Source organism: Mustela nigripes, chromosome 7 (genome assembly GCF_022355385.1).
Source record: "Mustela nigripes isolate SB6536 chromosome 7, MUSNIG.SB6536, whole genome shotgun sequence".
In the NCBI taxonomy this organism is placed as follows: domain Eukaryota; kingdom Metazoa; phylum Chordata; class Mammalia; order Carnivora; family Mustelidae; genus Mustela; species Mustela nigripes.
Genome location: NC_081563.1, coordinates 104782863 through 104808568, shown reverse-complemented (window position 1 = coordinate 104808568; position 25706 = coordinate 104782863). Strand labels below are relative to the sequence as shown.

At 40.5% G+C, this 25706-nt stretch overlaps 1 protein-coding gene across 1 annotated transcript in view; it reads left to right on the top strand.

The window, feature by feature from the left end:
• The window catches only part of SLX4IP (SLX4 interacting protein), a 182050-nt gene that overhangs the window by 151986 nt on the left and 4358 nt on the right, over positions 1 to 25706 (top strand). The window contains 5 exon segments of the mRNA XM_059406534.1: positions 3683 to 3760; positions 6985 to 7073; positions 23858 to 23958; positions 25122 to 25527; positions 25529 to 25705. Of these exon segments, the coding sequence (XP_059262517.1) occupies positions 3683 to 3760; positions 6985 to 7073; positions 23858 to 23958; positions 25122 to 25527; positions 25529 to 25705 (851 nt within the window).

Genomic DNA, 25706 nt, shown 5'->3' with positions numbered 1-25706 from the left:
ACCCCAATATTCTACTCTGTGGTATTTATCCAAAGATATGAAAACACTAATTCGAAAAGATATATGCACACCCGTGTTTTCAGCAGCATTACTTAACAATAGCAAGATATTGAAACAACCTAGTTGTCCATCAATAGATGAATTAAAAAGGAGCAGCATATTTATTTATACAATGGACTGCTACTAAAACAACAACAACAAAAAGAATGAAATCTTGCCATTTGTGACAACACAGATGGACCTTGAAGGTATTAGACTAAATGAAATAAGACAAAGAAAGACAAATGCCATATGATTTCAGTCATATGTGGAATCCAAAAAAACCAAACAAATGAACAAATAAAATAAAAACAACAGACTAGTGGTTACAGGGGATGGGGGCGTGGTTTGTGGATGGTGAAAGGGTGAAGAGAATTATCTGGGTGTTATCTGGATGATGATGAATGATAACTAGACCTGTGGTGATCACTTTGTGATGTGTATAAATGTTGAATTATAAAGATGTACATCTGAAATTTACATTTAAAGAGAAGGGAGCATGGTTAGTGAAGTATTATATTGCCCCTAAAAATGAATAAACTACAACTCCATCCCCCCCTTTTTTAGAGAGGGGGAGCTATGTGGGAAGGAGCAGAGGGAGAAGGAAAGAGAGAATCTTAAGCAGGTTTCATGCCCAGTGCAGAGCCTGACATGGGACTCGATCTCACAATCCTGAGATCATTACCTGAGCTGAAATCAAGAGTTGGACACTAAACTGAGTGAGCCAACCAGGCACCTACCTCTCTTCTGCTCATTTCTTAATCAGGTTGTTTGTTTGCTTTGTTGCTGTCATTGAGTTATATGAATTTTATATGTATTTTGGATATTAACCCCTTATTGGATACGTAGTTTGCAAGAAAAAATTGCTCCTACTCAGTGGGTTGCCTATTTTTTTTAGTTTTTTGTTTTGTTTTGTTTGTTTTTTGGTGGTTCCTGCACTGGGTAGAAGCTTTTAAGTTTGATCTCCAGTTTGTTGACTTTCACTTTTGTTTCCCTTGTCTTTAATGTCAGATCCAAAAAGATGTTACCAAAACTGATGTCAAAGACTTTAAAACTTATATTTCAGTCTTATTCAGTCTTGGAAGATTCTAGGTTTCTAGGAATTTATTAATTTCTTCCAGGTTGTCCAGTTTTTTTGTGTATCATTTTTTCATAGTAGTCTCTTACAATCCTTGGTTGTAACTTCTCCTTTTTCTGTGTTATTGGTGTTGGTTGTAACTTCTCTTTCTGATTTTATTTGAATTCTCTCTCTCTCTCTTTTTCTTGGTTAGTGTAGCTAAGTGTTTGTTAATTTTGTTTATCTTTTCAAAGAGCCAGCTATTTATTTATTTATTTATTTATTTATTTATCCATCTTTTTTTTCCTATTGCCTTTTTAGTCTCTGTTTCTCCTCTGGTCACTATGTCCTTTCTTCTGTTAATTTTGGTCCTTGTTTGTTCTTCTTTCGTGATTCCTTCAGGTGTAAAATTAGATTGTTTATTTGAGATTTTTCGTATTTCTTGAGGTAGCCCTTATTGCTATAAACTTCCCTCATAGAACTGCTTTTACTGCATCCCATGTATTTGGTATTTCCTATTTTTTTTTCACTTGTCTATGGATTTTTTTCTTTTACTTCTCCTTTGTTTCCTTTAATGACCCATTGGTTGTTCAGTAGCATGTTGTTTAATTTCCAACTTTTCATGTTTGTTTGTTTGTTTTCTCCATTTTCTTCTTCTAATTAATTCCTAGCTTCATACCAGTTTGCTTGGAAAAGATGCTTGATACAATTTAACTATTGTTGAAATTATTGAACTTGTTTTATGGCCAATCTGTGATCTAAACTGGATACATTTCCTGTACACTTGAGAAAATGTATTCTGCTTTTGGATAGAATGTTTTCTATATATTTGTTAAGTCTATCTGGTCTAATGTGTTTGAAACTGATGTTTCTATATTGAGTTATTGCTGTTGTTGTTGTTGTCTAGATAATTTATCCATTGACAACAGTTGGATATTATACTCTCCTAGTGTTACTATATTGATTTCAATTTCTCTCTTTAAGTCTGTTAATATTTTCTTTATATATTTTAGTTCTCCCCTGTCTGGTGCATATATATTTATAAATGTTATATTTTCTTGTTAGATTGACCTCTTTATGTAATGCCTTCTTTTTAAGATTTTATTTATTTATTTGATAGAGAGAGATCACAAGTAGGCAGAGCAGGAGGGTGGGAGTGGGGGGAGGGAAGCAGGCTCCCTGCTGAGCAGAGAGCCTGATGTGGGGCTCAGTATCAGGACCCTGCGATCATGACCTGAGTCTAAGGCAGAGGTTTAACCTGCTGAGCCACCCAGGCGCCCCTGTAATGCCCTCTTTGGTTTTTTAATTCAATCTTTGTTCTGAAGTTTATTTTGTTTGAAAATGAGCATAACTACTTCAGCATTCTTTTCATTTCCATTTTCATGGACTGTCTTTTTCTGTCCTTTCAGTCTTTGTGTTCTTACTTCTGAAGTGAATATCTTGTAGGCAGCATATAGATGGGTCTTGGTTTGTTTTTGTTTTTGTTTTGTTTTGTTTTTTAATCTGCTTTGCACTCTGTGTCTTTTTACTGATGATTTTAAACCATTTACATTTAAAATATACATAAGTATATACTTACTGCCATTTCCTTCATTATTTTCTTATTTTTGTAGTTCCTTTCTGTTCCTTTTTTCTCTTTCTCTCTTCCTTTGTAGTTTGGTAACTTTCTTGAGTGTTATGTTTAGCTTCCTTTCTCATTTTCTTTTGTGTATTTACTATATACTTCTTCCCTTGTGGTAACCATGAGGTTCACATAAAATATCATATATAAATAGCAGCTTGTTTTAGGCTCATAGAAACTTAATTTTAAATACATTTCAAAGCCTTACCTTATTACCCTTCGCCATGTTTTATAGTTTTTGATGACACATTTTGCATCTTTTTACTTTATGCTGCCCTTAACTAATTATTGTAGTTTGAGGGAATTTTACTATGTTTTTCTTTCAGCTTTCACGCTTGTTTTACAGGCAATTCTTCACTACCTTTGTTATACATTTTCCTTTTCCAGTGAGATTTTTAAACTTTATTCATATATATATATATGTGTGTGTGTGTGTGTGTGTGTGTGTGTGTGTGTGAGAACATATATAATAGATGTTAATTATGAATATATAATATATTAATTATAACCAAATATATATTTTCTAATATTTTTAACCAAATATATATATTTGGTGCAATTTCTCTTTGCCTTAAAGAAGGCCCTTTAGCATTTCTCATAGGGCCATTATAGTGGTGATGAATCCTATACCTTTTGCTTATCAGGAAAACTCTTAATCTCTCCTCCAGTTTGGGATGATAACCTTAAGGGGGAGAGAATTCTTGGTTGAATTTATTGTACAGATAAAGCATCTGAGGTACTTCAGGGACTGGAGACCATTCCAGCCAGGTGCTCTGGCCAGGCTAGAGGAGCTCAGATTGTAATATTTAACCTTTCCTTTCAAGTTAGTCCCACTATTGATTCCTTTTATTCTTTCATTTGGTAAATAGTTATTAAACACATACTATATCATAGGCATTGGGGAGCTAATAGGATTTAGTGGCGAGCAAGTTGATAGTCTAATGATTTCCTCTTTCACTTTGCAGGTTATGGCTTTCAAATCACAGCCTATTTCCTCAAGAGAGGGTTACGCCTTTACTGTTTCAAGGGTTCACAGAGTACTGGTAAGAAACTGATTTCTTTAGTTGTCAGGCATTTTGCACTATTAACTTGCACTAGAGAAGGAATGAAAATTAAGGAATGAAGATTCCAACTTGCTTAATTACCTTTGTGAAATTGAAGTACAAATTAAGACTATTTCTAAATATTTGTGATTTTTGTTTTGTTTTGTTTTTCAATTTTCACTGATTTACTGCCTCTCTGAGAACTATGAGCTGAACCACATTACGCTTCATTCTCCTGCTGCATCTCAGCACTTTCATTGAGCTTCTAGAATGATTTGAGAGGCAGTTAAACTATGAATCACTTCATCTTTGTCTGTGCACACCAATTCCCTGGGATACAGAACAAGTGTGTACACGAGAAAATGCTTTCCCAGTCCAGAGCTGTCAGAGCCTTTCTTAGGTGTGTGACAAGGCCAGCTTCCCTCCTCATTTCCCCAAGTCAAGAAGTCCACTGGGGAAATGATGTCAAACACGTCCAGCCAACAACAATAAAGTCAGATGCTAATGACAATTCTCCAAGCTGATCTGAGCATTGGAAAGAAAATCTAACTGAACTTCCTTGGATGATTTTAATATATAAGATATGAAACAGGGACTTTGAAAATAAACTGTGTGGAGATTTGCTCTTGGAATCTTAACAATGATCTGCACTTTTTAAACTTAAAGTGTCAATCAAATATATTACTCTTTTAAAATATATATATATATATATATATCTTAATGGGACTTTCCACTTTGTTCAGTTCTCTTAGTAAAATAAGCCTGTCTGTTAAAATGAAGACTAGCTACTCTGTATGGTAGAGATTGTTATTGCCTAAATCTTCACTTTATTTAAATATTAAATATTAAAACAATAAAAATTCCAGTTATGACCTAAGCAAAGAAAAGGTGTGCAGACGTTGCTTTCTATTTATACAATACCTGGCCCCCAAATGTTCAAAATTCATCATTCTAGCATTCTTATTTTTCAGAGGAAGAAGTGGAAAGACAAATCAGGGAAATTATTGGATAGAATTGATCATTTTGAATTTGAATTCTGATCTACTGAGTTGTAGTTCAATTTTATGGTTTTTGGCAAGAGGCAGATAATGAATTCTGTGACTCAGTTCCTCCTTCCTGAGAGTGAGAAGCAGGCTACTTACCACTTATCTCATTAAGAAATTTTAAGAATTAAGGTGCCTGAGCGGCCCAGTTGGTTAAGCACCTGACTTTGGCTCAGGTCATGATCTCGAGATCCTGGGATTGAGCCCTGTGCTCAGCAGGGAGTCTGCTGCTCCTTCTCCCTTTCCCTCTGCCCCTTCCCCTGCTCTTGCATGCATGCATGCTCTCTCTCTCTCTCTCTCTCAAATAAATAAAATCTTTTTTTTTTTTTTTTTTTTTTTAAAGAAATTTTAACAATTAGTGAATAAGGATGCCTGGGTGGCTCGGTCAGTTAAGCATCTGCCTTCAGCTCAGGTCATGATCTCTGGATCCTAGAATCAGCCCTGCATCAGGCTCCCAGCTCAGTGGGGATCCTGCTTCTTCTTCTCCCTCTGTTGCTCCCCCTACTTGTACTCTCTCTTTCCCCCTCTCCCTCTGTCAAGTAAATAACTAAATAACTAATCTTAAAAAAAAAAAAAATGAATGAATGAATAGATATTAATGACTTCTATTTTATTTATTTTTGGCTTTTCAAAGTCCTTCCCTAGTCTCCTAACCAGATAAAACATCTGTAAGAGGTCAGAGTTTCACAGCACGCTTTCTGGAAGGGGGATTTCTACATGAGGAGGACTAGTGGGGGTAAGACCAGAGTGACAGGTTAGGTTCCACTCAGGGAAGTGTGTAGGTCATGTGGTAGATACTGAGAATGGGGTTTTGAGGAGGATAAATGGAGCTGGGGTTTTTTTGGTTTTGTTTTTTGTTTTTTTTTGTTGTTGTTGTTTGTTTGTTTTTTAGAGCTGGTAACCTGCTTACACTGAGTAGGATGAAATAGAATAGGGAAGAGTGATCACCAAGGACACAGCAGTGATCTAGGGGCGGGGTAAGGAGATGGCTCTTACTAGAACATCAACTCATTAGGCCTTTGGTGTAATTTAACCTAGCCAGGTGGTATGGTGTTAATTCTGTTTAAGTTGTGCATCTGTGTAATCAACACCTTCACACTTGGCTCCTGAGTATATCAGGCTAAGAGGCGTTATTGCCTCAGTCAGTCCCTCACGTTGTCAGCCATTGTTGGAAATGAGCAATGTGTGTAAAAGGCTTCACTTACCGATTCATACCATCCCTCTGTAAAAATATTGGTCATCTTAAAGGGAGGTTTTCTCTTTTAGAAAAAATGGCTTTGTGTTAATCAGTATGATACATGTGTATTATAAAAATATTAGAGCAGTACAACCAAGTATAAAGAAGGGAGAAGATCCTCACCACCCACCCAGAATACACATTGTTAGCATCAGCTAAACATCACTCCAGAGATAGTTGGAGGCTGCATACGTGAATGTGGATGGATAGACAAATGAGAGAGGAGAAAAGATACAGATGGCATTTACCACTTCATATTCTTTCTTTCACTGAATGTTGGGGCATCCAGTTCTGTGATTCCTTCAGCCTTTTCCGCCCGAAAGTCAATTGTTTTGCTTTAAGAAGTTGTAATGATTAGTGTGACTGTAGTGTAATTGTATCAACTGTGCTATCGCATGTTTTACTATTTCCTTATTATTATTCCTGTTAAGGACACTGCTATTTCCATAGCCTGATTCAGATTGGGAATCTGCCCTTCAGTTTAGGGGACGGATCTAAGACCAGATGACCAAAGAGATGACAATTAAAGTAATTAGTTAGAATGTCAATGAGTTTTCAGATTTTAATCTTCTTTCTCTTCCTCCTCTTGTATAAATCCGCACAATCATTAGAGAACGTTGATCCTATTTCCCAAATGTGAGTTCTGGTCAGAGAACAGCAAACTGACACAGGGGGAGGGCTGCAAGGGCCCTGCCTGGGGGTTTGAAGGGATATAACATAATGGTCCAGGGGCTCAGGTGGACCAATTTGCAACCTCCTGGGTGCTCCCCAGAGCTCTGTGCTTGCCCCGCCCTGCTGAGGGCAAACACTGAAAGGTGAGGAGAAGAGACATGTGTCTTATACATACATGCTTATGACTAGAACAGAAAATTCTGGGACCAAGTATTTCTCTGGTCATAGATTTTTGATGCCTTTAGTAATTTTATTTTCTTCATTTTGTGCAGAACTCCGTGTATTTCCTGACAGATTTGTGGTCTGTGTAAGTCAGCTTTCGTTCAGTCATGATCTTTTGGCAAGTCAGAATGAAGAATTGGTATGTACAAAAACATTCTGTAAATAAGTCCACTTAAATGACAACTTAAAAATTGAAAAAGTACTGTCTTCAGTTTTCATTTGGTTATCCAGCATTCAGTGCATGTTTTAGGGGACGAAAAATATCCTACCTATTGCATGGTAATATTAACTGATGTGTTTTGGTTTGTTTGCTTTTATTTTCTTGTTCTGAAGACCCGTTGAAAATTTAGTTTGATCAACCATATCTTTTCTACATCAATGTTACATGAGAAAGCAACATCTCACAAAAACTGTGATGATGCTTATGATAATATTCAAATGAGATAAAGTAAAATCTTTCAGTGAAATGAAGCAAAATCCACATATTTCTGCTAGAAGCTTTCATTGGGGTCAGTGGCTTTTGAATTTTATTCCATGGTGAATCACTGACATTTTCATGAGAATCAGTACTTTTCCCCAGTGTGTTGTTTCTTTGCTGATAGGGCTTGTTTTCTGTCTCTTTTCTCAGGCTTAGTCTCAAGCCTCATCAGGTCCTTGTTTCATTTGTGTTTTGTTGGAGTTCTCAGTGCAGATAAATAGAGAAAACTTATCCACACTATGATAGCTTGGAGCTTTGTCTTTTCAGCTTAACATACACACTTAAGAGAGTCTACTTGGGTGTGTGTGTGTGTGTGTGTGTGTGTGTGTGTGTTGTGCTGCAGCCACAGTCCACAATCTAAACTTACCGCTGTATAATTTTTTTTCATATTTTTGGATATATTACTTGAACTTTAACCTAGCAGATACAAAACCTGGACATGAAGTATGACATGATTGTTATGCTTCTAAAATAATTTATGGGGATATTAGATGACCCCTTATGTTTATTATTTTTTAATCTATATGAAATGTGAAATTTGGGCCACCTGGTCTAAAATCAGCTTCTTAGCTCATCTTAAATAAATGCTAGACGGGTGAATAGGGACTTGGGAAAAGTAGAGAGCAGACAAGCTTTTGTTTGGAGCAGATGATCCCTTTGGAAAAGCCAGTGGGATCCTTATTTCTTCATGTATCAATTAAATGGCATAAATGAAGCAAATTTAGCGAAAAGTATTCAAAGTGTATTCTTTGAAATGTTCCCAGGATGTTAGAGTTGTCTTAGTAAATTAATAAATACTAAAGTAGTAACGTTGTTAGTAAACAACTATAATACAACTTAACTGATTCTCAGAGCAGTGAAGAGATTGATCTGTGGTTTAAGAAAACAGTTAACTCTACCAGGAAGTGTCCCTGCTTCAGATGGAATACAGAAGAAATTAGATCTTTTATGATATGTAATATTAATACTTTATATCTTAAATGATTAAGGCTGAGTTAAAACATTTCAATACAAATGAAATACTATCCTCCTTCGGGGCACTGGTCTTTATATGGGTCTGAGTTTTCTATAACTGCTGTCATAGAAATCCTGTAATCTAGAGGACTTCGTAAATGTTAAGTTTTCATTCTGAAGAGTTGACTAGTCTCAGCCTTTTACATAAGCCCGTTCAGTTTTCCTATCCTCAGTACGTTGTGACTTGTAGTGATTAACGCTATCAGAGTTCCTATCACCAGGGTCCTTCATTGTTTTCAGTGACTCTCTACGGATGTGCTCCGTCTCTGGCTCTGCTGCCGCTCCACTCCCCCACCTCTGACTGTGCCTTCAGGAACACACGCTTCCCCGCCACACACATGGGAGTCAGCTAACACGTAGCCCCGCTAACCAGGTCCCTCCCTGGACACAGGCTCTGTGCACCCCTTTCTCCTTTCAGGCCCCCAGTCCACCACTTCCTTAAGCTTGTTGTCCCTAGAAATGGTGAACTATCCAGGCCTACCCAGGGCCTTCCTGCAAAATGCCCATCAGGCCAAAAACATGGTCCTTCTACCACAGATGCCTTGGAGCTCTCACCTCACTGATGTTGGACCTCTGCAGAGCCTACTTGTCTCAGCCATGTGAGGCTCAGTAAACCATCCTTCCTTCCCAGAATTGCCTTCTGTGTCAGAGAAGACAGGCATACTCCTCATTATGTACTTCAAATGCCCAAAGCCAGTGATACCTGGCTCTCGTGTGCATATTCCTTGAACTTCTGGAAAGCCTTGACATCTTTATCCCTTCACACTGGTATTTGCCAAAGGGCAGGATCCATCTCATTTCCATTGGTGGTTATTCTCCGGGAATGTCTGACTGGGCAAGGACTGGGAAATCGGCTTCCTAAATAGCCGTATTGGAGATGTGTTTTTGTCACTAAACATCAGCGAGTTTCCTCTAAGTGTTTACTGTACTCAGTCTGCCATGGCCCTTAAAGTGATGGGGGAGTAAGCCAGTACCCAGGCAACAAACAGCCTGGGCACCCGTCTTGTGCCTCAAGTAGCAGATTCCTTTTCTTCTTCCTACTTTTTTTTTTTTTTTCTTTTTGGTTCCTCAGTGTCTAAATGACAGTTGGTTAGGAAAGCTGGGAGTGCCTGTTCAGCACTGCTCTGCCAAGGGGCGTCTTCCAGCCTGTATTGAAGGAAGCCGGCTGCACATAGTGCCCTGGTTCCTGAAGGTGGCTACACAAAAGGACTGCTGTTCCAGATCGAATGCTACAAAGGGAGTAATCTCCCTCCCTTGAAGGGCAGAGCAGGTGCAGCCATGCCACCCCCTCGTGTCCTCCCCCAACACCAGGGAGGTCTGTTACCCCAGCGTCAGCATTGCGGCCCCCCCTCCCCCCCGCCCTGCAAGGGGCGTTAGTGCCCGGAGATGCTCCTTGTTGCGACAGCTCTGCACCGAGTGCCCATGTGCTGGGGATGTGGGAATTGGGATGTGTGCTTTGGGAAGAAAGGGCATTATTATGAGATGAGTCACTGTATTTTTCTTACTACAGTTTCTCATAAGAAATCTCAAGGCCCTTGTAGCCTCAGTGTTTGACCTATTGCTAGGAATGGAGCTAGGAAGTCTTTCTGAGGGTTTTTACCTTTTGTTTTGTTTTGTGCCGTTTGTTCTCCCTTACCTTTGTTTCTCCTGAGAAGTACAAAGAGCATAAAGTAAATTTTGATGGCACTGTTATAGTCCATTTCAACGATATTGTCATGTATTTACAAACCCAGTTCCCTATATCGAGGCTGTTTTTTTTCCCTCAAAGGTAAAGCTCTGGGGCTTTGGGAAATTAAAAATTATTTATTATTTGTATTATTTTTTAATTAAAGTGAATAGCCAAAAATCACCAAAGTAATTACAAAGTAATAACTTTATTGTGGAAATAGAACTCTGTATATATCTGGGACATTTCAGGGTCAGCACAAAGCTATTATCTCATAGAGCATTGGTTACAGGCACTCCTACCCTTCGGAGATCTTTCCCATCTGTTCTAACCATCACACTTGAACATAATTTGCTGGGTGCTGGCTCTGTGCCAGGAGCTTGAGTAGGCACTGGGGAAACAGAATAAAAAAAAAGAAAGAAAGAAAGAAAGAAAGTGGAGCTTGTAGTCTGCCTTCAAGGAGCTTGTAGTCTGCCAAATCAGGGGCACTGAACGTTACCCTGGTGACCTAAAAAAAAAAAAATGTAATTCAAATAGAGCTTCCCTTTTTCTTAAAGATGTATCCATTCTGCATCTTAATGGTGCACTTGGATCCTCTGCTATTCAGAAGAAAGCCCCAAATTCTAAATTACTTTCTAACTTTTAAACCGAAACTGTAAAAGTCTATGATTCCTTTGGAAATTAAAAATGGCATGTAATACCCCAGGGCTGCCTCAAAGTGGGTATATAATGAAGATGTTTGAGTTCTCTGCCTCATGCTCCATTGAGATTGTGGCCAAGTTGTGACAGTAGCCATCAGATGTACCCCAGTCACCAGGTCCTCTGTGCTAGCCTTTTGCTGTAGCATCAGCTTGGAGGACCATCACTGGCATGTCCCGATGGGAGACGCTGTTTAAGCACTAAACTGAACACGTGAGTCTAACTACTGTGTAATGGCAAAGAATTCTGCTAGTTTATGAGTATAAAATTGACAAGAGAACGAGTCTGAAGAAGCAATAAACTATGCTAGCCGGGGTTATTTTTAGCTTGGCTTTCATAATTGAACCTCTGTGGGCCTTAGTCCTCATCTCAGTCAAGGGGAAGGGTATCAAATGATCTCAGAAATCCTTTCTCACACTGAATTTCTGTCTAGGGAAGCAGATGAAAATGTAGCAAAATAACAACCGTTAAATAATTTCATACAAAAGAGAAACTCACTTGTAAATTTAAAAGTTGTGTTACAAGAAAAAAAAAGTGGGGGTAGAGCTACATTTTATTTTAGGAAAGATAAAAAGAATATATAAAGAAACAAACATTTCAGACCATCCATTTTTAGAAGAAATAAACTTCTTAACAGTTTGTGCATTAACTTTGCACCCTTATTGACAGGACTAGTTTTATGAGGGAACTTCTGCCTAACTATAAATCAAATCATTCAAGAAAAGAACTTCTTTTGTATCAAAAAATTAAGTAAGTAGTAGATTTTTTTTCCTAGGTTTTTCATGATGTGTCATAAGCTTTTTAAGACTCCATTCTTCTCATCTTATTGTATTTTCTAAACAATGCTAATGGTTGATTACTTGGAAGCCATTAAGCCAAGATTCCTGTAGCGCTAGGAAAAGTTCCTTGAAGGGGAAGAGGTTTTTCCCATATTTCACATTTCCCACAGTGTTCTGAACTTAGATTTTTACTTAATAACTGCTTACCAAAATTGTCCATGTTCATTGTACAGAAACTCTAGAATCCAAATATAAACAAAGAAAGTAAAAATTATCCACAACTCCCAACCTAAAGACAGCCTCTGTTAATGACCTAGTCTGTCCCCCTCCATACTTGATACTTGATAGCTGAGGTCACTGTGTACTTATTTTAGCCAGGACCCATTCATTTGTGAATTGTGTGTTTGTGTCCATTTTTCTGTTGGTATTTTTGTATTTCACAAACTCCTGTTTAAAAACTTCTTGCATAGTAAGGAAAGTTAACTTTTAGTGAATTTATCATTTACCTTTCAATTATATGACATGACTGTGTGATAGATATGTATGTCCTCAATTTTATGGTTTCCGTAATGATTTCTGCCTTTGATTATCTTGGTGTTTTGGTTTTCAGAGTTATACAAATATTTCTTTATATTTTCTTGTGTTTTTGTGGAATTTGTTTTAGTTTGTAATATGAGGTAGTTTTTATTCTGTATGTTGATCAATGTTGTGATAATTGTAGTTACTGGGTTTAAGGGATAAACGTGCTCAGTCTGCCTGTACTAATGAGGCTTCACTTGGTGTGTACACAAGCAGGGGCTTCTCTGGGGACCAGGCTCTCTTCTTGACCGTGTAGCAGCAGAACATCTCCAATGCCCACCATCTTGCCTTCTGCATCCCTAGGCTGACTGCCCTCTCCTCTTCCAGTCACCTGTGGCCAGTGCTCAGGGTCAGAACATGGTCACCAGATCGCTGAGGAACAGATTAGGGCCACGCCCTCAGCAGAGCCTACAGATGAGCTATTTGGGTTTAGTCAGAAACTATAGTAGCCATCACACACCTGCCCTTATAATACGTACTGGCAGGTGTAATGTCCTAATGGCTGGTGGTGGGGATAAGATATTCTAGGTCAGGTTGGTCTGTCTAGAATAGTTTTTCTAAACTGTGACAAAGAAGATACATTTTTCCTCAGGTGAGAAAAAAATTTTTTTTTAATTTTTTATTGTATTTCTTTTTATTTTTTATTATGTCCAGTTAGCCAACATATAGTACATCATGAGTTCTTGTTGTGTTCAGAGAATTCACCAGTTGGTGTTTAACACCCAGTGCTCATCCCAACATGTGCCCTCCTTAATACACATCATTTTTTTAAAGATTAACTATCCTTGCAGTGCCTGGGTGGGTCAGTTGGTTGAGTGTCCAACTTGTGATTTCAGCTCGGGTTGTGATCTCGGGGTCATGGAATAGACCCAAGTTGTGCTCAGCACTCCGCACAGAGTCTGCTGAGATTTTTTTCCCCCTCTCTCTCCCTCCCTCTGGGCTCCTCCTGCTACTGGCACATACGTGTGCTCTCTCTTTCTAAAGTAAATAAATTAATTAAGAAAAAGATTATCCTTTGATTATATGTTACAGTAACCTGAAATTTCATTCTCCTTTCCTAATAATAAAATTCTCTCCGATGATTAGCCAGCAGTGTTTGTGAAAGAGATGGTTCGTGCTCCCCTGATTCTAGCACCCGTAAGGAACCTGCCCTTTTGGGCACTTGGGTGGCTCAGGCAGTTGAACACCTGCCTTCAGTTCAGGTCATGATCCCGGAGTCCTGGGATTGAGTCCCATATCCAGCTTGCTCAGCAGGGAGCCTGCTTCTCCCTCTCCCTTCCCTCCCACATGTGCTCTCTCTTCTCTTTCTTTCTCTCTTAAATAAATGAATAAAATCTTTAAGAAAAACAAAACAAAACACAAAAAAGGAGCCTGCCCTTTGCTGAATGAGATTAGGATAGGCAGGGTAAGCTGAAATAGGACATATCTAAGTTAGACTAGATAGAGTAAGCGAGAATAGGATGTCTCTGGGTCCTCTCATCCTTTGTGCTTATTCTTCCTAGTGCAGACCTAGAATCTTTCTCGGATGACCAGTTAGATGAAAGATTGAATTGGGAAAAACAGGGCAGGGAATAGAAAAAGTAGAAAAGAGATCAAACTTGGAATTAAAAGATCTGGCTTTGACCACTGCCTCTCTCACTCCCTGGATGACCTTGGACAAGTCATCTGACTTTTCGGAGTGTTGGTCCCCTGTCTTGTTAAGCAGAGGTAAAAGCGATGTCTATTATACAGACCTTCCCAGGTTTTACTAAGGATCAAGTGAGATAGTGAATATAAAAATGTCTTCTAGACTTAAAAAGCAGTTTTCCAATATTAATTATCATTACTGTTTCCATTCTTCCCTGAAGAGGAGTTAATTTAAACATCATTAACACCAGATTAGCAGATTGCTGTATATCTTACCCTGCCCGATGGAAATGGCAATGTCCATCTGCACATATTATTTTCCCAAGAAGCTCAACACCCTCATTTTTTTGTCTCCACTTGTCAGCCCAGCTTCATTTTGCAGCTATAAAAAGAGAGGTACCAAAAAGGTAAGTGATAAACTCCCATTTAGCCAGCAAGTCAGTGGTGAAGAAGGGCTACAATGAGAGCATAAACTCGTGACCTTCAGTGGGAGCTCCGTTAATCAACATCCAGAGGAGGAGGGCCAGAAACCACCAGCTAGAATGCCTTTCATTTCCAACAGCTGCCAGTAGACTCACGATGAGATACGGCTTTGGAGGAAGGGCCCAGTGTCTTCTCTGAACTACATAGGAATTGGGAGTCCACAGACTTCTCAGGCCCAAATCTGTAAAAGCTCTTAAGTTCTTTTGAACACCCACAGTGATAGCACAGAGTTTGACAGGCAAGGGGATTATGTTTAGAAAGTTCATTTAGTAAGCAGATGATTTAGAATTCAGTACTCATTTTCCCAAGGAAACCATGTCATAAATGGGGTGAGATTCCCAGAATCTCTCTCTGGGGTGAGTTCACAGAAGCTGTTACTGTCGTGAGATGGGAGTCTTGGAAAGGGGGTCTTACTGTCTGTGTTCAAGAGAAGTGGGAAGAGCTGTTCCTTCTGTGTCCCTGGGCAGAGAGCCAGCTCTGAGCACTCAGAATTTTGAAACAAGACAGTCATCTGTGATGTCTTCTCTCTGGCTCTTCTGTCTTATTCTCACTGGTGTCCAGGGGGTACCATGGGCCCTCTTCTGGCTGGTGCTACCTCTTGCGTGGCTGGATATACATTTACCCACCTGGCTCTTCTCCCATGTCCAGGCCCACACATTGAGCCACGGGACATGTGAGGGGGAAAAAAGTCATCAACCTGAATGAAGGACTAGCAATCTTCCTAGCAGGTGTTGGCATTTTCAACCACAGTTCTCTGTGGGAGGAATTATTTTAGAATGGGGTATCCCGCCTGAGGAAGTTCCCATTAAGTTTCTCTCTGTTTTTCACAGATATTTCCCTTCTGCTTCTAAACTGAGCACTATTAACCTGTAATTCATAAATTCCCTAAAATTTAAGAAAAAAGAAATTTTTAACTTCTTTAAAAAATATTTTATTAACCAAAGTTTAATAACTTTCATTCAGTCCTCAGAGTGGTCAACAAACTCCCCATCATTAAGAAGCACAGGTCCCAAACCTATAAATTTTTTAAAGCATCCAAGTTTCATCATGCTTGTATGGTGCCAGAGGCTCGACAGTGGGGCCTAGGGGTACGTGGGATTTATTTTTGGGTTCTCAAGGGTTAGGTGAATGTAAACTGGAAAATCCCTGTGAAATGTGTACTTCCTGCAAAATAACTTCCTTGATTTTTTTTTTACTGATTCCATTTTCAGGTTAACATTCTTTGCAACAATTTATTGGTACTTCCCTAGATATACACAAGGCAGGTTCATGGTCATCAGTTCAGAATAAAAGAAAACTTTAAAATTTTTATTAAAAAACAAAAACAAGAAAAAACCTACAGTGTTTGCTACTGACCCAGGCAGTGGCATCAGTAAGGCTGCGCTCCACTTTCCCTTAGAGATCGATCCTTTCACAGGAAAGCAGAGAAAAGGAGGCTTTGGAAGAGGGACTTGGCCCAGAGAAACACAGTGAAGCAAAACGTTTATCCTTCACTGTGGTATTTGGACAGATGACTTGGCCTCATAGGGCATCAGTTTCCTCATCTCTGAAATGGGGAAGGTCATGTCCTCCTCTTGGCTGTCCCAGGAGGACTCGTTTGGTGCTAGTCCCTATGTTAACTGCTTTGTCTGTGGTATCTCAGTACAGATGTCTTCAATCCTTATCATCTTAGGAGAAGATGATTTCAGTTTATGGTGGAATTCATGAGATACCCTTTGCCCTTTCATCTGACCTCTTTTTGCTTCAGTTCCTTTGTGTCTATATATAGAAATAGATAACAGATATAGGTATCTATCTATCTGTCTATCTGTAGTTTCTATACATTCTTTTAATTGTTCATTAGTACTCCGCCCCACCTGTTTTACCCTTTTTATTTCCATGACTTATTCATTACCAAATAATTTAAGAAAACATTAAAAGTGAAATTTGGGAAAGGGAGACCTCTTCCTCATTTTAAGACATGTGGCTTCTGTATGGTCACAGTGCATCATGGTCTAAGATTGTGGTCGTTGTCGGAATTTGTGCTGTGCTGGGCCTGCTTTTCTATAAGTGACTCAACCTTCCCTAGCCTGTCCTAGTTCAGAATGCTGATGCTCTTACAAATCAATGGGCATCATACTAAAGTTCAAGAATAACCTTTCTGCCTTATCACAGAGTTATAAAGAATTGAAAGTGGTCTAGGCTTATACTTTAATACTATTATTTGCTGCCCAAATAAGTTGATAATATATTACTTTTACTCCGCTTTTATTGTTTGCAAAAAACTTGTATTGTTGGCAGGGAGCTGTCACATACAATAACTTATTCAATGCAGCAAATCTGAGAAGAGATTGTTATCAGTCTTGAACCTTTTAGTTTTCAAGGGACAGGAAGGCCAACTCAAAATGGCTTAGCAAAAAAGGAAGGTTTTTGGCTCATGTGCCTGTAAAGTCCAGACTTCAGGTATGGCTTGTTGACCAGAAGCACAAAGAATATCATCATGACTATTTCTCACATCCTCTGGCTCTGCCTTCCACAGTGTTGGCTTCATTCTTCAGCCTGTATGTGGTGGTTGGCTCTGGTAGCTCCAGCCCATGGGAACAGAGAGCAGGCCTCTTCCCAGGCCACCTGTAGCTCATGCATCTCTTTGAGACTCATGAATTGAGCACTCTGATTGGCCTGGATGGGGTCATGGGCCTACTTCTGGAGTCTGGTGTAGAGACAAGGCCTCCTAAAATGCATGGATATCGGATAGGGACTAGAGGCAAAATCTGAGTATTATTTCCAGGAAATTAATGAGTGTCCACCATAGAGATATTCTTATTCCTTTTTTCTAGATGAGGAAACTGGTGTTCAGGGAAGAGAAGTAGCTTGTCTAGAGCTCACTGCAAGGAAGAGACTGGGTGGGGGCTAGACCCAAGGACTTCCAACTCTTTCTACAAGTTGCATCTCTGACTATGATGGCAGCCGACCCACTGGGCACAGTGCAGAGAGCACTCAACAGAGGCCTTCTCTGCTCAGTTCTGCCCCTAGCTAAAAACAAACTTAATCTCTTGGGTCTCATTGTTCAAATAGGGACAATACCTGCCTGCTAAGTAACTCAGTAAGCTCCAATGAGATGTGGGGAAAAGGACTTTAATGGCGTAAGTTCTTTACAAATGCAAGGCAGGCTTGCATTTTCAAAGACCTTGTATGGTTTCTGTAGGCACCAAGTTTTCTTTTTACAGTCATGTCAAGAAAATGTGTTTAGCACTTTCCAGTTTCTAAAGTGTGCTTCATACAGCTTGCTGCATTTAAATTTCCCAAACAGTCCTAAAGGACAGATGAGAAACCCACCAATCAGGGAATTGAGAGATGGGCTCCGGCACAAACAGCCAATGACTACCAGACCTTGGCTTCCATCTCCTACTTCACTGTGTTCCCCTTCCCCTCCCAGGAGTGTTAACCTGATTTGCTCAAACTCGGGAGATACGTGATCACAAAGAATTCAGACATAGTAACATTTTGAATGTGACATAAAGCTACGTGTCCTAATATTTTACTATGAGTTACCTCCGTTTAAAATACTCTGGTTGAGTTATGAATTATTTTCATTTAGGATTGACTGAAACAATCAGAGGAAACTCACGTACATGACCATAAGAAATTAGATCTCTAAAGAAGATAGAGCCTGAAAGTACCACATTACTGCATAAGTACTACTGTGAGAAAAACCTTAATGGCATTGAAAAGCCTTTTTTCCTGCCTTCTCCCGTTATTGCCTCCCTATCAGGCAGGATATTCTGCAGTTCTGGAAATAAGAGTGTGGTGGGATAGCTCCTGTCATCCCTTCTAAATGTAGCTCTGAGGGGTGCTGGGAGCACCCCACTGGGGGCTGCACTGCGATGGTGGGGTGTACCCACGGAGCTCCTCGAGTGACCTGCAGTCTGGTCTCGTGGCCCCAGAACCTTCCCCGGCAGTTCCAACCTAGGTTACTACTCATGTCCCAGGGCCTACAGCCTACGGCTTGAAAGCTGAAGCAAGATTCTCCCAACAGAAGCCCCGTTTGTCAGATGAATAATGGCACTGAAGGCCATTCTGTTTGTCCATGTCAAGTGAGGTCCCTGGAGGGTGGGAATAACACCTTCAAAAGTGACTGACCCTACACTGGCCCCACATGACCACGTTGGGCCATGGAGCATTGGAAATGTGGCAAGTCAGGAGTGATGGTTTGTTCATGTCAGATACACAACAGATTCTGGAGACTTGGTATAAAAATATAAAATATCTCAACATTTTTATATTATATGTTGTAATGGTAACATTTTATATATTGGGCTAAATAATATATATTATTGAAATCTGATTTCGTCAGTTTTCTTGTACTTTTTTCATGGTCTATGGAAAATTTAAAGTTACATGTACAGCACATGTTATATTCCTGCTGGAGATCACTGGTTTCTACTCTGTTTCCACTTCACTCTTGAACCCGTCCATCCCAAACAGGCTTTGGACATTCCACCAAAAAAGAGCCTTTGTCAAGTCACCTTCCATTGGTCAGTTCTCACTCCTAATTGCTCAGCGTATTTGACGTGGTTGTCACTTTCAGTGAAAGACTTTGTTCCCTCATGACCTCCTTTCCTGAATCCTCCTCATCTTCTTGACTTCTTTCTTCCTCATCCAAACTCACCCCTTACTGGGGTCATCCTGATTGATGACTTTATATACCATCTGCATGGACTTCCCAGCTTTCTGTCCATAGCTCAGACCGCTCTCTTCCTAAAACCTGTGTCTTGACTTCCTACTCAGCATCTCTGTTTGGATACTCAGGAGGACTCTTCAGGTTTACATATCTAAGGTTGATTTCTTGGTCCCACTTCCCCAAGCCTGTCCCTCCCTCAGTACTTTCTGTGTTGGTAAAGGCTAACTTCCTTCACCCACTTTTTAAAACCACAGATCTTGGAGTCATCCTTGAATTTTCTGATGACGAACTATATCCAGTCTATTGACACATTCTGTTGGGCCTCCCTTCAAATTATATTTGCATTCTAACCATTTCTTACCATCACCAGCTCCTAGAAGACCCCTTGTCTCTGAGTGGACTATGGCAGTAGTCTTATTACTGGTCTCCCTGTGTCCGTTTGTCCCCCTACTGCACCCAGGGTGACCCTTTTAAAAGCCCAAGTCACTTTTCCCCTTAGAACCTTCCAAAAGCACATCATAGTCCTTAGAATAAAATATGCCATCCTTATAAAACCCATATGTGATTTGCCTCCACCAATACATACACATACCTGTTACCTGCCCTCCAACCCCTCCCCCTGATTTGCTGTCCTATTTCTTCTCCCCCCAGGCACATGCTATCTTTAGATTCTTGGTGTTCACATTTCTCCCTGCCCGAAATGCACTACATTCACATGGCTCACCCTCCACTCAGATCTTTCGGTAAAGCTCATCTTCATACCTACTACAGCGTTTCCCCACCAACAGATCTAAAATAGACACTTTGGACATTTCTATCCCCTCATAACATCACAACCTTCTGACACATCATATGTTTATTTGTTTCTTGTCTTCCCCATGGGATGGAGACTCCGTGAGAGCAGAAATGTTTTCTGTGAGTGCACATCCTTCTTTACAGGGGCCTAAAAACAGTGTTCATTACAGAGTTCAGTGTTGCCTGATGGGATGATCCTGCCAGACTCTGCTCAGTTATCAAGTCCACCCATGCCCTGTTTGAGTGGGCAGAAGTTCATTAACTCTGCTGGGTATCAGAATCATTGGGGAGATTGCCTAAAAATGCATCCGCTTTGCCTCTCCGCCCTGGAGATCCAAATGCAGTAGATTCTGGGGTAGAATCCTAAACATTTTTGAACATGCTCCCTGGGTAATTTTGATGCCTGAGGTAACTGGACCACACTTGGCCAAACACTGCCTCAGTGGACCAGTTTACATTTATCTGTTGCTCTGTTCTGTTGAGTATCATTCCGTGTATATTAGCAGTGCTTGAATCACCTGGGAACCTAAATATAGATCTTGTATCCCCACCCTAGATCTGGTGAATCAACTTCCAGGGATGGGTCTTGGGAATCTGTATTTTTTGAAAAGCTCCCTTGGTGACAGTCTTCCCAACAGTCTTTGGGAGTCTCGGCTGTGTTTTATAGGCTCCTTGAGGAGGATACAAACTCAAGAGCAGGCGTCCCTTACATCTTTTTAGGCCAACTTCTCTTCTCATCCTTCACTAACCCAACAGTGTTCTACTCAGAAGTGGTATTCAGTAGGTCACTATGCCATGAACACCTTGATTTATCCTCGGTTTCGATTTGCCTTTGTAACTTAAACATCAGCCAGTCTGTCTAACTACATTTCAGTCCAGCCCATTCTCTGATCAGAAGCAGGAAGCATGTCTTAGCTGCCTCACTAATTCCAGTGGGGATTCTCTTTGCAGTGTTTTCTGGCAATAAATTTAAAATGTGTTTCCTAGGTCAGGCCAGGCACATCACCCATCTTCATACTTAAATGCTCACCTATTCAACCTTCCTTTTGGACCTGTACTAGGGCACACAACCTTAGCCTCAGGGCGCATCCACAAGACTCCACAGCGTCCCTGAGGATGACATCAAGACCTGACCCCTTGCCCTGGGAGCTTATCTGGGCTGCTCAGTCTGCCAAGAGAAGTGTTCCCCTGGATTAGATTCCCTTTGGGGCCTATGGCCTTGCCCTCCTTTTTTTGGTTATGTCCTGGAACTATATATAGACAGTCTTTACAGCTGGACAGTTTAAAACTAAAATCAAAGCATTGCCAAAAATCAAAAAGTAAATGGGTGGGGAGTAGAGGGGGGCAGGTGATGATTCTTGCAGAATTTTATTCCTTTTCTAGACTCAGAGCTAGTCTCTAGGTTGAGTAGAATCACCCATGAAGGCCCAAAGAGAGCCCCTTGGTTAACCTATTTTCTCTTCTCTCTTCTTCTCTAATTTTCTTTTTATTTTTTAGTGGTATTTTGAGATTAAAAAAATATATATATTTTAGAGAATGAGCAGGGGAGGGGCAGAGGGAGATGGAGAGAAAGAATTCCATGCGTTCTCCCCGCTGAGCACGGAGCCCAATGTGGGGCTCAGTCCTGGGACCCTGAGATCATAACCTGAGCCAAAATCAAGAGTCAGACGCTTAACCGACTGAGCCACCCAGGCTCCCCTTGGTTAACCTGTTTCTTTAGTAACCGAGTCCCCATGGAGTGTGCATTCTGGACTTTGGTTGGCCAACTGGTAACCTTTTTTAATATATTGAGTTTGTATGTATTCTTTGCAAAAGATGTCCAGGTCATTATTCAAGGCAGAATCTAAAAAGGAATAGCGTCATTTAGGTAAACCCAAGAAGCACTTCAGAGCACACACTGTCTTGTACCTTGGAGTTTTGCCTCTGGATAAGCCACAGATTACATTTTGGTTCCAGATGTGAGAAGCCATTAGTAATTAGGACAGCTCCCTTGGGAAATCCTGTTCCCAGTCCCTCTTCGAGAGAATCACTGCTTCCTCTGGAATATTTGTTTGGGGGGCTCTGGAGGCTGCGATTTAGTGACAAAGGGGAATGAATTGACCCTAGAAAAATAAGAATGAGAGATTTCTAATGAGATCTGACAGTTCAAGGACTGAAGAAAGAATCTAAGCTTTTTTTAAATTTTCCTGCCCACCCAGTCTTCATACAAATGTAAATATGCCTCCTTCAACAAATTGCCAAATGTGGTTTTGATTTGTAAGCAGGAGACCCAGCCTTGCCGGTTTCTTTTCTTTTTCTCTCTCTTTTTTTAAATCGAAGTCACAGGTTTTGCACTTTTTGAACTGGACATATCCTTCTGTCACTCCATCACGTTTTCTGTTGTCCTTCTCCTTCCAAGGACATTTTCCCCCATTGTTTGTGATCAGAGGAATTTGGGACGAGAGTCAATTGTCATGTTTCTTAAAGCAGTTTTTGAAGTTCCCATAGGAAATGCACAGTGCTCTTTAAACTGAGTTTAAAAAATAAATAAATAAAGGCAGAGATTGGATCTAGTATGAGATTTGAAGAGTGTCACTATCGCGGCATCGTACTTTATGTGGTCTGCGCAGTATCCATTGTTGTTATTTATGACCCTGTCTGCCTTCCATTGTGGACTTCTTCAAGCCTTGGGGAATTTACATCATTCCTAATAGCAAAAGGCTTTCTGGTTCCCACAGAGTTGTTCAAAGCCTGACTCATGCTCCTTATGTTAATTGTTCAACTCTGAAAATACAGCACTTACAGGGTGTGGTCGTAAGGGGAAAATCTACTGTACTTATAGGGCATGTTTAGAAGTGTTTCACACATAAATCTCAGTCTCTCTCTCTCTTTCTCCTTCTTTCCCTCTCCCCTTTTCTTCCCCCTCTCGCCCCCTCTTTTCCCCCTGCCCCTCCATCTCTCTCTCTCTCTCCTTTAACTTTAAAACTGTAGCTCTGTTTGGTCAAGGGGAAAAAGGGAGAAGCATCAAAATGCAGTATAATCCAATAAAACCTACAATATCCTGTTCACTAACTCTTAAAACTGACAGGTTATAACTGGATATGATTATGAGTGTCATTGATCCAGGTCTGAAACCATAGGCGAGATTAGTAGGAATTGAAAGCTTGTACTCTGTGGTGTGGGGCAGTGATTGTACAAAGGTCAAAGCACTGGTCTTTGGGGCTCCCTGGCATCATACTGATAGCCGCTGTCTACCAGGTGTTCTGGGATTGCCGTTGCTAAATTCCAATGTGAGTCTAAAGCAAGGGACCTACTGATAATTTCCCAGAATTCTTCCTTATGGCCTCAACATTTTACTGTGGAATTTGTTAGAGAAGGGAACTTACTCTCCCAGGAAATGAGAACAGTTAACACCTTGTCTGGATTATCTACTTGCTTAACAAAAAGGAAATGATTCCAAAACTGTGAAGTAGGTTAATGGGGGCAAAGATGGGGAGTTTTTGACGTTTTAGAAGTACTTCTGTATGACGCTTCCTTGGGAACATGTAAGGATAGATAAACAGATAATCTCTGAATGAATGTAAAACTGTGGTGGTGCTGTCAGTTTAAGAAAAAACCCAGTTTTCTGGTAGCCAGGAACCACAAACTTCAGTTTTCAAATTACCGGTATTCAAAGGTTTTAACTCAACTTCTGCAACCTTAAGTATTGCAAAGGCCACGTTCTGTATTTTTTGTAAATAGAGAAAATGTGTGGAATTCTTAGGCTAATTAGGGTGTAGACCATGGTGCCAGCAGGTCTCTCTAGATCAGCGCTCACGCACATGCTGCTGCCTGGCCCGGCAATGCCGGCTTCATCACACTCGGGCCCCAGAGATAGCAGATACTGGCCAAGAGTTCCCAGATAGTTTGGATCCAACATCCTTTCTCTTACAGACTTGGATGTCTGTGGTGCATATTAACATATGAACTGTGTTGGGTAGGAGTCCAGGAAAAGTGACCATTTACCCAAAAGTTCTAGATTTTAAAAAATTCAAATAGCCTGACACTAAGTGGTTTCATCTAGTCTTCATGAAAATCCATTCACTGGGGCATTCAGAGTAGAACTGTTTTTTCTCATGTTCAGCTCATAGATTTCTGGTTGAACCCTTGTTATCTTTTGGAGTAGACGGAAGGAGCTCTCCATGGAGCGTCTGATTATTTTGCTGAGTGTGCGGAGAGTCAACTTCCTCCCAGTGCAAAGCGCAAGAGAAATGCTCTGAAAGAAATGTAGGTCTGACAAGTTTTCTTTTCCTTCTTTTTAATTCTGTGTGTGTGTCGGGGTGGGGGGTATGGGTATGTGACATGAAGTCTGGAATTCAACAGGAGTTTGTGGAAATTAATCACAAAACCCCCTCTGGCACCAAACTTACCCTAAATCCCATGTTTGCCCTTCTGCCTTCCTGACTGTCTTTTGCATTCTGGACAGTGGGGAGCAAGTCCTTGCCTCACAGGTGTGTTGCAAGGAGTAATTAATTACAAGTGCTTTGAAGATGAAAAGCACCTGTTTGCTGGTGTGTTTCTTACAACTTTCCAAGTGACTACAGACCCATCTAAAAAAATGCATTCCTTTGCTGAAATGCAGGTTCCGATTCTAATATAATTATGATAAACCTCAAGCCTCTGATTAGGAACAATAAGAACATGAGTGTGTGTGTGTGTGTGTGTGTGTGTGTGTGTGTGTGTGTTTCCAGACTAAAGCTTAGCCAAAGTAAATATTTCAGCTTCAGTGTTAGGAGTTTGGTGGTTTAAGAAATTTCTTCGCTATTCACAAGCCTGCAAATCTGTGTTGAAGTCAGTATCTGCAGTCTCTCGATTCTCCCCATGCAGCTCCTGCCCTGCCCTTCAAAGGGAATTTTACAGTCAGAGTGACATTTGCATTGCCTTTTGTGTGTGCTCTAGAAAACGTATGTGTATGTGTCTACAAGCACGTCCTTGTCACGTGTGTATGCACACACATAGCCTGTGCTTTAGATGTATCTGATCATTTACTTCTGGGGGGAAAAAAATCAATATATAAAATTTAGGCAGTATTGACCCTTCACATACATCTGAAACAAGCACCTGCCTGCCTTAGTTAAACGAGATCCATCATAACTCCAATATAACTACATTGAAAACCCAGTGATCAAGAAACAAAGCCTGTCCTCATGTATCCTAATAACGAATCCTCGTTTGCTGGAAAATGTGATGGCTATTGCTTGATCCAGTCTGAATGTAAACATAACACTTATGGATTGTTCTAGATTTGCCAGGGAGGTAAGGGAGAAGGAACGGTAGCACGTGCCTCCTTTTCTAGGTCTGGGAAACATGACATGTGGTATAGAAATTGGAGGACAGCATGCCATTACAGCTTTACAAAACAAAACCCCAAAAATCTTTCTTTGTTTTAGGGTGAAAAGAACTGAAACGAACAGCAGCGTTGTGAGCAAATCATGGAGCAGAAGGGACATTGTGGGAACATGTAGTGACCAAGTGATTGCGGAGATAGCGAGGAGGAGGGGTGACAGTCGGGCTTCAGCCAGTCCCCCGTCAGAGTCCACGGGACAAGCAAAAGAATACATAAAGGCAGCCGAGAGCCACTGGGGGCTTCCTGTTCAAGAGCTGGAAAATGTTCATCAGACCCAGCCAGAAGACACTAGTGGCCAGTAAAAACCTCATCTTGGGGAGTGGTTAGAGACAGGCCTTCTAAGCAGGAGCCCTGTCTGTAACTGTGAGTCAGCATCACCAGGTCCAAAACAAAGTCCACAAAGGGCCAGAGCACAATAGAAATGCAGAAACCGCGGCTCTGCAGAAGATAGTCGACCACCACAAGAGAGTTTCTCTTGGAAGTGATCAATTAGCCCCAAGAGAAATCGTAGTAGAAAAAAGCAAAGCTTTCAGGATTTTGCCAGCCTCAGAGCTGTCAAATCCGGGGTTACTTTTGAAACGAGGTTTGGCAAAAACGGCATCTAATGAAGAGTTGCATGTTTTGGAAA